Source organism: Solea solea, chromosome 13, assembly GCF_958295425.1.
Source record: "Solea solea chromosome 13, fSolSol10.1, whole genome shotgun sequence".
Lineage (NCBI taxonomy): Eukaryota > Metazoa > Chordata > Actinopteri > Pleuronectiformes > Soleidae > Solea > Solea solea.
The window spans coordinates 8,655,660-8,669,358 of record NC_081146.1 but is presented as its reverse complement, the minus strand read 5'-3'; the positions used below and the strand labels follow the sequence as shown (position 1 = coordinate 8,669,358).

General features: G+C 38.7%; 2 protein-coding genes across 2 annotated transcripts; one reads left to right on the top strand and one right to left on the bottom strand.

Annotated features, from left to right (window-relative positions):
• The first annotated feature begins 76 nt into the window (after positions 1-76).
• Positions 77-10,014, top strand: nmt2 (N-myristoyltransferase 2). The gene is made up of 12 exons (XM_058648201.1): positions 77-265; positions 1,919-2,036; positions 3,599-3,740; positions 4,302-4,420; positions 4,502-4,593; positions 4,688-4,804; positions 4,916-5,086; positions 5,172-5,280; positions 5,385-5,555; positions 5,650-5,817; positions 6,049-6,186; positions 7,252-10,014. Exons 1-12 carry the CDS (start codon positions 156-158, stop codon positions 7,270-7,272), a joined length of 1,476 nt encoding a protein of 491 aa, XP_058504184.1. The 5' UTR covers positions 77-155; the 3' UTR covers positions 7,273-10,014.
• A 13-nt stretch (positions 10,015-10,027) lies between these two features.
• On the bottom strand, positions 10,028-12,629 carry rpp38 (ribonuclease P/MRP 38 subunit). Its single transcript, XM_058648199.1, has 2 exons — positions 12,204-12,629; positions 10,028-11,640 (listed from the first exon to the last, which is right to left on the bottom strand). Exon 2 carries the CDS (start codon positions 11,636-11,638, stop codon positions 10,829-10,831), a length of 810 nt encoding a protein of 269 aa, XP_058504182.1. The 5' UTR covers positions 11,639-11,640; positions 12,204-12,629; the 3' UTR covers positions 10,028-10,828.
• Between the last annotated feature and the right edge of the window lie 1,070 nt (positions 12,630-13,699).

The window sequence follows — 13,699 nt, the reverse complement described above, 5'->3', positions numbered from 1 at the left end:
AAGAAAAAAAAGTGGGAGTGTGGCTCTGTTATTCCTCGACTGGCCTCTAGATGGTGCGGTTTCCTCCGGTATTCTCTTTGTTTTTTCCATCCCTAGTCTGATGCCAGTGATCTCTGTCATACGGCAACTGACTGTTTTTTTCAAACATTTTGGTGATGGCGGAGGACAGTGAATCCGCGGCCAGTCAGCAGAGCCTGGAGCTGGACGACCAGGACACCTGCGGCATAGACGGAGACAACGAAGAGGAGAATGAGCATATGCAGGGGTGAGGACGGCCTGTCCGGTCTGCCGGGGAAACGCACTAACGTTATCTCAGGCAGCCTGTTTGTAATGTATGTGTGTGTGTGTGTGTTTGTGTGTGTGTGTTCGGTGGTGGATGGCTAGTGCAGTTAGCCAACGTTAGCTGACACAAACACATCCTGGCTGTTTCTCTCATTTCAAGCCAGGAGAGGAATTGCACCATGATGTGTGCCATTGATATTTTAAGCTTTCTCAGCGAAAGTGCTTCCCAGTAAAACTCCCGCTAGCGTGCGGCTGAATGACACGGTGACAGCTAGCTCATTTACAAGGACCGTGAGGTAGCTAACATTTGCCTAGCGCAGCTGTCATTCGTTGCTATGGTAGCTAACACGTTAGCTAGGTGCGTGCGCGCGCGCGCGCGTGTGTGTGTGTATATATTACCTCATTAAGACCTGCACACCTACTTTGTCCTCCTGGGAAAATAACCACAGTCCCAGTGAAGCAAAACCTCATTTCTGAGTTCCTGGTTAAAATTAGGGTCAGTGCAGGTGGGCAACCTTTTTCTTTTTAGTGACATAAAGAAATAAAGTGGTAACACTACAATATTGTAGTATAGTAACAATATTAATACAATTTATTTAGTAATAGCTTTGTAGTAACAAAAGAAAATATGTGTGGGAGACAAGGAAGGATGCATTTCATATTTATAATCTGGTAATTATCAAATTCGATGACAAAATATTCTCATGAGAAGTTATTATACTGAAGGTAGACTGAAATCATTCTCATCATTGCCTCGAGATTACTTTGGTAACAACATTGAGTTAGTGTACTATTATTTTCTTATTACCACACTATCGCCATTGTTTTGATGTTTTGATTCCAAGTTGGAAATTGCATTACAAATAATATGGTGTCACTATAATATTGCCTCCCCATTCGAAAATTATACTGTACTGCAATGTAAAGTGTCACCAAAAAAGTGAGTGGCCACACATGAAATTATGACAGCGCATCATCTTTTAATCTCCAAGAATATTGAAGATATTTGAAGAGTCTTGTTAAAAATCATCCTAATATGCAACAACATGCATAACCACATTTACATTTTAAATACAAAAAAGACAGGATGTTGACTGGTGATATTTAAAACGTTTGTTGTATTGATATTTAAGCAAATTATATTGTGACATAAATATTCTCATTTAAGTTGTCCAGCCTTATTCTGAAATAAACATAAATATGAAACTTTACATGGACTGTCTGTAGCAAAACATCCAAGATCAAAATAGAAAGCCATTTACTTTTTTACACACTGAATCATTTTTAGCAGTAATTTAACTGCACTTCCTGTGACTGCTTCAAAATAAAAGTCAGAGTGTGAAGATGCACTGCAACCAAGAGTAATTTCATCCAATGTCCAGGGTAATTGGTAACTGGTCAAGTTGCTGTGTGACAATGCTTGCATGTCTAAGATTCAACTATGCTGCCTTTCATTTTTCAGTATCGTTATGTTTCCTTTTTGAGGATATTTTGGGATGGATAAAGCTAGTCTGTAGGCCTGGCCTGGTCTGGATTTAGGAGTGTATTTTGTCCACGTGTGGGTTAGTGTCTGTGTCTCTCTCTTACGTCACTTCTGTTCCACCATTTCCTGTGTTTCTGTCTTTCATCTCTGAAGGAGTCCAGGTGGAGACTTAGGGGCCAAGAGGAAGAAGAAGAAGCAGAAGAGGAAGAAAGAGAAGCCAAGCTCAGGGGGAGCCAAGTCAGACTCTGCCTCAGACTCTCAGGAGATAAAGGTGACTGACCTGAAACATGCACAATCCATAATCCATAACTGATCTAGTAATCGAGTAATCACTTCCATTATTGTAAATGGACCAGTAAGTGTCATCCAGCCCTGGCCTAGACTCTGCTTGTGGCCTACACCAATCACATAGGTTAATTAACTGTAATTATAGTGATAGTGATTTGTAATCCAAACCCCATTTCTTTATTATCCTAGATATTATCCATGTCCACATTACATCCTAATTCTAGAGCCCAGGATAAAACCATGTTTTATGGAATGTTACATTATACCGTATCAATATCTTTGATCGCTGTTGGCAGGTGCTTCCACAGCTGAATTGTTGATTAGCCTACTTAATTGGCCAAAAAAACTCCACGCCATTGTTTGATCCAAAAAATAAACAATGTAATTCTATTCTGCACACTGAAATGTTAGTGTAATACTTGCTCCATAATAAATTAACAATGAATCGTTTTCAAATGGAATTTCCAAAAATGTACATTCATGTTGGTAACAATTTCCTACCTTTAAATGTTCAGACTTATGTAAGAATAGTAGTTAATATTTTGATGGTATTGCGCAGTAATCTCATTTTAAATGTACAGAAAGTATTTAACTGAAGCTTTGACTCTAAACAGAAAAATTGCAGTTTTTAATAAAAAACGCTCAGAGATGTGCAGCATCAAGCTTCCAAGGAATACTACATTATAGCAGTAAAAAGGTTCAGCTTAAAGGAATACTTCCCCAATTTGCATTTAGCTTTGTATTACAAGAATAGGGGTAATATCTTTGAAAAACTGTGCTTCCCAACCTCAGTTTCCCCTGAGTTGAGAAATATCTTCATTCTTTTCTTTGTTACGTGCCCACCAGTGACACTTGTTAGCAAGTGTTAGCAAAGATGGCGGATACTGTTTACATTCTGGGAATGGGGTCCCGTCCTGCTCGAGTAGATCTAAAAAGTGCAGAATTAGTGTGGCCTCAGACCAAGGCTCGAACCAAGTGTCACTGGTGGTCACCTTACAAAAAAAAGAAGATATTTCTCAACTCAGGGGAAACTGAGGTTGGGAAGAAAAATTTTTCAAAAATACTACCCCTATTCTAGTAATACAAAGCTCAATGCAAATCGGTGACGGTAAATTGGTATTCCTTTAAGGCTCAAATCAGTGGAAGTGAAATGAACAGAGTTCATACAGTTGTGTAAACCTGGAATACCTCGGTATTCCTTATCATGCATGTGTTTTTTGTTTTAAAGAGATATAATTCTCACATATGTCATGTTTTTGACCACATTTGAATTATGTGAGACATTGAGCATTTGGCCCTTTGATATGTCATTTGACACACTCATTGAAGATTTAGTTGTTTTCAAACCACCTAATGTGTATGTGTATGCTACAGTGATCAGTGCCTGTATCCATCTGTAATTTTATTTTTTTCCAGAGGAAAACCAGTTCAAACTTCACCGTTATCCTAATTTTCTAGTGGTATAGTGCCCTTTTGTCATTTTGGGTTTGCTGAAGGTCAAACAACAATCAAAACAACAATCTAATGATTGTTGTTCATTTGCAGAACCCTGTTCTGCCCATTCAGAAGTTGCAGGATATCCAAAGAGCCATGGAGCTTCTTTCCTGCCAGGGTCCAGCTAAGAGCATTGATGAGGCAGCCAAACACAAGTACCAGTTTTGGGACACTCAGCCTGTGCCAAAGCTAAGTGAGTACTTTACTGATTATTATTATTATTAGTAGTAGTTGTTGTTGTTGTTGTTATAGTATTGTTTTTTTAATTATTATTTCTGGCATCAAATTCCATTTGAATTGTGCTGGAAAGCATTCTTACTCATCAGCTCTTAATGATCAAGCAATATTAATCATCAGCTTCATTAATGGTAAACGTAATGGTTGAAGTAGTCTCAGCTGTCAACATATGGTTTCATATTGTCATTCTTTAACAGTATTTTGATGCACCATTGCCATCTCCTGGTATCAGATAGTTATAGTATTTCCTCCTTTAAGCCGCTGTCCTAAAAACCTGTCAGCTGTGGTATTATATTAAGCTGTTACCATGACAACTTTTGGCAAGTCTGAGAGTCTGGTCTGTGCAGGAGCGCAAGTGCAACATTAAGTCAACACAACAGAAGCAGATTTCATACATTTCTGAGAGATGCTGTCATCAGTTCTGTGGCTTTAGCTATCTTGTATTTTGCCGTTGACTCAGGATTAGTGCAGTCCTTTGGAATTTTGTGCTGGATTTTTCTATGCTATTTTTATGTAGATGAAGTAGTGACGAGTCATGGGCCAATTGAAGGTGACAAAGAAAACATCAGACAGGAGCCATATTCTTTACCTCAAGGCTTTATGTGGGATACGCTGGATCTCAGCAATGCAGATGTAGTGAGTACAGCCACACTTAAACGACAGTAAATATAGTTAAATAATGTATAAAAGGCATAACCGGCTGTGTTTTGTTTGCAGTTGAAAGAGCTATACACTCTGTTAAATGAAAATTATGTGGAGGACGATGACAACATGTTCAGATTTGATTATTCACCAAATTTTCTCAAATGGTAAGTTTTTGATTTGGATGTTGTTCTAATCTGTGGCTAATGAAATACACTTACAGCTGTCAGCTCTCAGGCTAAACATGTGTTCTCCTCTCAGGGCACTGCGTCCACCTGGATGGTTATCACAGTGGCATTGTGGTGTGCGAGTGTCCTCAAATAAGAAGCTTGTTGGCTTCATCAGTGCCATCCCTGCAGATATACGCATCTATGACTCGTGAGCACTCTCCACTGATCATTTTCAATACATTATCGAAGCACTCTGCACTGGAGGAGTTAATGGAAAATGCCTTTTACACTAATGCACAATCTATCTCTGTTGCTCAAGGCTAAAGAGGATGGTAGAAATCAACTTCCTGTGTGTCCATAAGAAGCTGCGTTCAAAGCGTGTTGCTCCTGTGCTCATCAGAGAGATCACACGGAGGGTGAACTTAGAAGGAATATTTCAGGCAGTGTACACAGCAGGAGTGGTGCTGCCTAAACCTGTGTCCACATGCAGGTAGGTATACAGTGCAGCATTCACTCATGAAACACAAAGGTCCGTTAAAAACAACTCTTTTTGACTCTTAAACTTTTCTGTCCAGGTATTGGCATCGTTCTTTGAACCCCCGAAAACTTGTGGAAGTTAAATTTTCCCACTTGAGCAGAAACATGACGCTGCAAAGAACCATGAAACTCTACAGACTACCAGATGTAAACACTTCACACCTGCCACTCAGGGCTCGCACTTTACATTTCTTAGAAAAGACACAAACTTATGTCGACTTCTTTTCTCTCACTCTCCTCACCTCGTACAGAGCACCAAAACTCCTGGTCTGCGGCTCATGGACAGACGTGATGTCCGCCAGGTCACCGAGCTGCTTCAGAAATACCTAAAACGTTTTCAGCTCGCACCTTCTATGGGCGAAGAGGAGGTGGCCCACTGGTTTTTGCCACAGGACAACATAATTGACACATATGTAGTAGAGGTATGTGGAATCGGGTTCTAGCCTCACACTAATTGGGCTTTTTGTGTTGATTCGTCTGTGTTTGAACAGCTGCTGTGTCTGTGTCTCATCTCAGGGTGCTGGTGGTGTTCTGACAGATTTCACTAGTTTCTACACTCTCCCCTCGACTGTGATGCATCACCCTCTCCATAGGAGTCTGAAGGCTGCTTACTCCTTTTACAGTGTTCATACACAAACCCCGCTACTGGATTTAATGAATGACTCACTGATCCTGGCTAAACTGGTAATGCTAATCTCTATTGTCATGATTTGCATGTCGCTCCCCAGAAATAAAACAGTTGTTATCACCTTTAAAGGTCCAGTGTGTAACATACACACTGGACCTTTAAAGGAGGATTTAAATATACTACCCTTATGTATGTTTGTATTTAATTGCTTTAAAACCTTAGTTCAACTGGTTGTTGATGGTTTGTCAGTTTTAACCATTGTGCTTGTCGTTCTGCTTATTCAACAGAAAGGTTTCGATGTGTTCAATGCCTTGGATTTAATGGAGAATAAGATGTTTCTGGAGAAGCTCAAGTTTGGCATAGGAGATGGAAATCTGCAGTATTACCTCTACAACTGGAAGTGTCCCCCCATGGACCCTGATAAGGTCAGTAGGAGAATTTGACTGAGCTAAAGATTGTCAACACATCAGGGTCTGGTCTTAAGAGCCGTTAATGACCAATCCAGTTAATTTGTCAACATAGCGCAAGTTGTCTGTCGTCAACATTTCACCATCACAGTAAACTGACTTAGAGGCTCATAGTGCATATTAGTGGGTTGATGGGTTTTCGTGGTGTAAGAAATGTGACAAAGATTGATTTACTAGCAAATACTGACAGATTTCATCATTTACTCCATTATTACACGGACGATGGTAGCTCAGTGGTAGAGCAACTTGAAGGTTGTGGGTTAAATTCCTGGCTCTGCTAGTCAAAGTCCGATGTGTCCTTGGGCATGACACTTAACCCCATGTTGCATGGGCTGGCAGCGTGTGAATGGGTATGAAAGATGAGTGACAGAAAATGCACTGTACATAGATGCCCTGTATGAATGGGTGAATGGCAAAACTGTAGTGTAAAGAAAAGTGCTATATAAATACAGACGATTTACCATTTCATTATGATTACTTATCACATTATTATAAAATGTAGCTGCATTTGCTTAACTTTTTGTCATTTTTGTTGTTGATATTGTTAGTTTGGTCTTTGTGAACCACAACAGTGTGACATTATTTGTTTTTCTGCTTCCTTCAAACTGCTGAGCAGCCGAGTTTTTTGAGAAGTGGGCACTCCTCTGTATTTTCAGTCATACTCCAACCTTTTTGCAGTTATTTTCTCAATGTTGCTATTGCCTCCGTTTCTCGTGACATAATACAACTTCTTGTACACAGTGTAAGGATTTTGCTGGGCAAAACAAGACCTGAAAGCTGCTATACTGCAAAACAGAGAGAGTTGTGTGGAGCTGAACAGCTTAATCAATGTTGTGTGAACTCATTTGACAAAGGTTTTAAGGCAACAACTGTTTGTCTGTAATTAAAAGTTTTGCATTACAGTTTTCTTAGTTGTCTAAAAAATGAATAGCACTTACTTCCTTAAAAATGTAATGTTGCCTATTATGGTTTAATTAAGTGATGTGAAAATAGTTTTGTTGAAAGGTGTTGTCTGTGTTTCAGGTTGGTCTCGTCCTTCAGTAGCAGGCCTCGTCACGGCGGCTACTCTCAATCATGATGGTGGAGAGGTTCTCACTGAACCTCGGGCTACTTCTTACCTGGACGTACAGGTAGCCCCAAGCTAGACAACGAAATCTACAACAGTAAAAACCAACCTGGTGGCCGGAAGGCGGTTCAAACCGGGCACTTGTGTCATAAATAACATTCTCAGTTCACCTGGAGCTGAAAAAAAACTCTAAACCATCAACATCCTGAATGTGAAGTCATGCTATGCCTGAGATACTCATACAGTACAATGCTCCAGACAGGAACAGTCACATTTAAAAACTCACCCAATGTGACATTCGAGAGGATGCCTTGACATTTGTAAATTTTGTTTAGCTCTTCCTCAGCTGACACTTTGTCACACAGGACGTTTCTGTCATTTAATTTCACTGAGGGAAACATGTAAATGATAATCAGCAAGTAATCTCAGTCAAATATTATTAGCAACTGTTTCTCTGTTGGTCATCCTGTCAAAAACAAATAGTTATTGTGTCACAGCAACTGAACAGTTATTATTCCCGCGTGTTCTCATATTAGTGTGGTCTAAAGTGTCTCTGCTGACTGTGCTGGGGCCTCAGTAGATGTAGAAATGCTGAGGCATTTCCTTTTATGAGACGTGTTCTGGAAAAATATAACTTTATAATCATTCATTTTTTTCCACACAAGTAGAGACACACAAACTGTCAAATAACACATAAAAAGGTAACAAAAAAAAAGAAAAAAGAAAAAAGAAAAAAGGAAGGTGTCATCCAACTGGTTACTTGATATACATACATGTTTTTGTTAAAAACTTATAGTTTCTCGTACATTAAGATCATGTTTATTCCTGTAGTGTGCATTTAGGTTCTGGGAGGCCTTGTCCTAAGTATTTTTCCTCTGATGTAGTGTAGACATCACTGAGTTTGTTTATGGGTTTCAGTGGTTATTTAAGAAGAATGTATTACATCAACGAAGCACAATTTTTTAGTTCTTAAACAAGCAAAAGGTCCTAAAAGGGTTGGATAACCCAGATTTAAAAAAAAAAAAAAGGGAAGTGGAACATGGTATAAACTCATTGTTTCCACAAAGGATGTAAGCTGTTTTTACATTATAAAACTGTTTCTAGAGATTATATTTTTAATACAACACAATAAAATGTGTTATTTGGTAATAGTGACTGATGTGTTCATACTGATCTTTGTTATAACAAAAACAGTAACTGCATAGAAGTAATTGGATGTCAGTAAAGATGTGTGAGTGTAAGTAACAATAAGCAGGACACACACCAAAAAAAAATTTGTACTAAAATATTTTCAAAATTGTCCAGTTGTTGGTCTGGAGACAGTTTTATGGTTTAAAATGTGCTTATTTGCTTTGAAGGAGTACATGTTCTCAGTTACGTCACTTTAAAAACAGCCAGTTTCTGTTTTATTTTGTTACATTTGTTGCCGCGGTTCTCTCTCCTTATTTTAAGTAGCCTGTTGCAAAGCAAAAAAAGCTGTCACTGTAAAACTGCTGAGGTACATGTCTGCAGTTGCAAGCATTTCTGAACATAATGTGTCGTAACGATTCCATCCTCTCACTCAGTGTGCCCTTAATCCAGGTCTCAGTTAAATAAGACTTAAAGAGAATTGAGCACAACTCTCAAAAGTCATTTCCAACAGCATGTAGTCCGAGTCTAGTGGCTGAGTCAACAATCAACGCTTGCATCAGTATCTGCATCAGTTTGAAATGTGAGCTTTTCCTGTTTTTCCAGGTGTGTTTCTTTATTGACTGCTCTTGATTTGTTTTAATGGTACTGTATTTTGTGTGTCTGAAAATGATTCTGTAGGTTATTTTTTCAGTGCGTTGCGCAGCTAAATGCGTGAAACACTTCTGATATTTATAACTGTACTTTGCGAAATGTCTCTCAGACGTCATTCTTACACTTAATTTCCAGGATTTCCCTCAACTTCCCAGTTAGGTGGCTGACATCAAAACAGATGTTTCGTTGTCAGGATGTTTCCTGAGAAGTTGTTGATGGACCTCTTGTTTGATCATGGTTTATTTAAAATATTATAATTGGTTTTTTAATGGTCTTTTTTTTTTTACGTTTGTTTTCCTGTTCTCACTGCTCTGCATAACTTAAGAGGTAAAGGCTGCAGCCATTTTTGTTGTTGACATTTCTGTATGTAATGTGATTTCCCTCTCATCCCTTTATAAATATCAAGCAAAGAACCGAAGGACAGTCAATGTTTCAGGGCTCAGATTTCTTTTCTACCACTGAAAGGTTGAATGAGTTACATTCATACTGATAGGACTTACCAGGATTACTTAAAACACTGAATATCAGAGTCAAGAGTGTGCCTCATGGATTTTGGCTGTCACAGATGTGTTGCCTGCAGCTGTTTGAATGAACCTTGAGCATGTCACTTTTGCTGCTGTGTTGATTTTTAGACTTGATGTTACTAGCTACACCCTTTAGTGAGAACTTGACCCAAATTACCTGCCTTATTTAAAAGATTTGTTTCCAGAGATTTTGGGGATGGGGTGAGCAGGTTGTACTTTTGAATCAGCATACAGCTTTCTCTAACTGAAGACTGATATTTTTAGTCAGATCCATTGTAAGCTGTGGAACAAGCTGATGAACATGTACCAGCATCACATATAGACATGACCACACGCAAATAACAATCCGTTTCAATACACGTCGGCTATACCAGCATGGATGTTTGATTGAATAAACTCACTTTACAAAAGGAACACGAGTGACGTCTGTGGTTCATTCTTGTGTCTTTATTGTAAACTTCAACCACAAACAACTGTAGAGCACAAGTAAGTCAAATCTTCTCACACCAAATAAACATGGATACAATAATGTAAATACTGACTTTATCCAAATAAGACATTATTTAGATCATGGTGTTTACATTATGTAGTAGAATGTTCCCATATCCAATAGGACAGTCATCTATTTTAAGGCATATAAACATGTCTACACAGTGTGACTACGATCAGAATTCCCCACGTTTCCATCCAATAATTGCTTCCTCTGAGTATATTATGGTGAATTATGAACAAAATTTAAGACCTAACCATGTTGATCCCGTACCCAGCCAATAGTAATTTGGCTTAGATACATGTCTGCTCCTTTTTGAGCTCAAGTAAAAAAAAAAAAGCCAGTTTCATTTTCATGCAATAAAAAGGCAGGTAACAAATATTTTCATTATCGATTAATCTGATATTTTTGTCAGTTAAATAAATATGTGCAACAAAATTTCTCAGATCCCACTGAGACATTTTTCATGGGTTGTTCAACCGTGAGGTAAAAAACCAAAGACGAGTAAAAGCTTCATAAGCTCAAAATCAAATTTCAAGCCGTCATGGGCTACTCTGCAAAATATGCTGAATGATAATTAACTAATGACTGCTTGAAATGTCAGACAAACCTCTTTCACATTTTTACCCTAAACTATGACCATGTCTAAAAGTGGTCACAAGCCACAAAGTAAAACGTGCAGAAACACAGGAATGGTCCATTTAGTATCTACACAGGTTTTCTCTTTAAATATAAGGGCTATTTCTTCTTAACTTTACTTTTTCTTTGCTTTGCAGGGTTGGGAACTATTCTCTTCACTGTGAGAGGCAGCAGAGAGCAGGAGGAGGGAGACACTGTGACCTCCTCACCTTCACTCTCCATCTTCCTTTTCAGTCCTCTCTTGTCTCCAGTCTCTGTCTCCTCGGTGTCTTCAGGACCCTCAGGTTTGAGAGTGGGTGCTTTAACAGGTAGCCATGCAACATTGAGTGGAGGCACTCTGGGCATAATGGCATCAACAGTGTCATTGAAGACCTCCTCACCACTGGAGGGACACTGTCTGAATCCCAGTGCGAGGACACTTTTCAGCCCCAGTGGCTCAGACACGCTCAAACTCAGACGAGGCACCTGGCACGCCGGCACTCCCCTCGTTGCACTCAGCGGAATCAGGTGACTTGTCATGTGACTGGGTTTTACAGACTTGCACACCAGCACCAGCTTGAGCTCATTTCTCTCCAGAGCCTTGGTGACTTCGTTGATGCCAATAGCTAGCTGTCGTCTGGCTGCCACATCCGTCCAGCCGTTTTTGGGAGCATCCTGTGCCTGGACAGCAGGTTCTGTCATGACAGCAGCAACTTTCTGCTCCTTCTTTTTCCTCCATGGCTGGAAAAATTTCACCTCCTTCTTCTCAAGACCCATGGAGGTCAGCTTGTCCTTCAGTGTTTTCAGGATGAACTGCATGTCTTCCTGGGGGAGTGGGCTCCATGTCGGGGTGAAGGGTGAGGTGAGAGACGTCTTAGTTGGAATGTACTTTTTAGTTTCCTTTTTACTTTGCTTTCTTGGAGTGGCCATGTCTGAAAACGGGCATAACACATTAAGTCAAACACTCATTATTTCACTAAAATTACAGAAGTTGCACAGAGGTGAAAATAATATTTGTTTCAATTGTATTTAATTTTATTGTATTTTAATTAAGTACATGCAGTACAAATGAGCTACTTATATTAAACTGGGTGTTTTTTTCTGCTGCAGTACAAGGAAATATTTTACTTTTTTTCTCCAATATTGGTTATAGATTTGGTGATAAATTATGATATTCAGAAAATGATTACTTTTTTTACAATTATCATAATCCAATGGAATAGATCGGATTATATTTAAATAAAATAAATATAATCAGATTTGAAAGAAAAGAAACATTTAAAATAGATTAAAAATATTTATATAGTATACAAGAGGAGGTGACGCAACGTTATAACAGTATTTTTTGGTATTTCGTTTTATTTACACTTGTAAACGATGCGAGTGAGTCTTCTTCACTTGCTGGTTTTTGTGCAAATTTAAACTCCTCGTTCAAACCTGTGTGGACATTTTAACACTCAACCACAAACACGACAAACACTAGACGATACTTTACCTGAGTTTGAACGCAGCAAAAATCACTTTAAAGCCACAATATCAGAAGAGTTTACGTCTTCATCATCCACATGAGACCACACAACAGACCGCCATGTTTTTTGAATCGAGACAACTTTATTTAAAAACGCCGTAGAGTGCCGACCAGTGGCCAAAGGGCAGTACTACATCCAGAATATTTACTTTTTATAGAGTACAGATTCAATAACGTCCTAATATACCAGTGTATGACACGAATAATCCAACTGAACGTAATTTGTAAAGGAACATTTGTGGAGTTTGACGAGCTGAAAATAAGACTTACAGACTTGTGCATGTGTGGAAACCTGCAATAAATACAACACAAGAAAAAATAGAAATTCCATTGGATCAAATTATTATTATTATTATTAGTAGTATTGTTGTTGTGGTTGTTATTATAACTACTACTACTATATAATTATTAGAAGTCGCAGTAGCAGTAATAGTGTAGTAGTAGTAGTAGTAGCAGCAGCAGCAGTACCAGTTTTGTAGTAGTAGTAGTAGTAGTAGTAGTAGCAGTAATAGTGTAGTTGTAGTAGTAGTGGTAGTAGTAGTAGAGTAGTAATAGTGTTATTATTATTATAAGTAGTAGTAGTAGCAGTAGCAGTAGCAGTAATAGTAGTAGTAGAAGTAGTAGTAGTCGTTGTCGTATAGCAAATGTAAACCACACCCTGAAAGCTACATGTAAATTAAACAATGTTTGTTCCTGAAGGTATACTTCCTGTTGCCAGTAGGTAGCGCAATGCACTGCTTTGCAGCTTATCATCGTAGAATGGATTGACCATATGAAATATTTCTCAGGTCATGATGGTCACTGAGTTTGAGGTCCTCAAACATGCACTCAAGTAATAAAAAAAGTGTCTTTGAAGCAACGAGTCCGAGACGAGGCCGAGAAAGCAGAAAGCAGAGTAATTAGTGTGGCTACTAAAGGTCCTTCTCACCACCAGTCAGTGCTTGGGCCTTAATGTTTTTGCTTTATATAAAATAAAAAAGGGATAAATAAATAATTTTTAAAAGCTTGCTTTGAGACTGTCATGACTTTCCGTATGATGGGACTAAAGCTTTTGACCTTTCATATGATGTTCCTTGATCTTATGTGCTTTTTTATCAAAGTGCGCTGTGTAGAAGAAGACGACCTGCTGCAGTGGATTCAGGAGCCTCACTGGATTACAAAATGGTACAGGTTTTAGAACATCTCTATCTTAAATCCATTGTTGTCTTAACAACATCTTATCTCATATTTTTTATATCTTTTTCTTCATCATTTTCCCACTGATCTTGTTGATTTATTACAGAGAGGACACTCGCGCCTTGACCTTCACACAAATAGGTGAAGATAAGATAAGACTGTTAAATGCATTACATGATTGTAATGTGTGCAGATGTGACCTGAGTACATCACTCTTTTTAGTGATTAGGTGAGAAACTGTATGTGTCTGTCTGGTGTGTTTTACTGCTGTGGTTTTAGTCTTGTAG

Coding starts and splice junctions, on each gene's coding strand:
- nmt2 (XM_058648201.1), top strand. CDS start 156: ATGGCGGAGGACAGTGAATCCGCGGCCAGTCAGCAGAGCCTGGAGCTG. Junction 4,805..4,915: donor GATATACGCATCTATGACTC/GTGAGCACTCTC, acceptor CTGTTGCTCAAG/GCTAAAGAGGATGGTAGAAA. Junction 5,818..6,048: donor CACTGATCCTGGCTAAACTG/GTAATGCTAATC, acceptor CTTATTCAACAG/AAAGGTTTCGATGTGTTCAA.
- rpp38 (XM_058648199.1), bottom strand. CDS start 11,638: ATGGCCACTCCAAGAAAGCAAAGTAAAAAGGAAACTAAAAAGTACATT.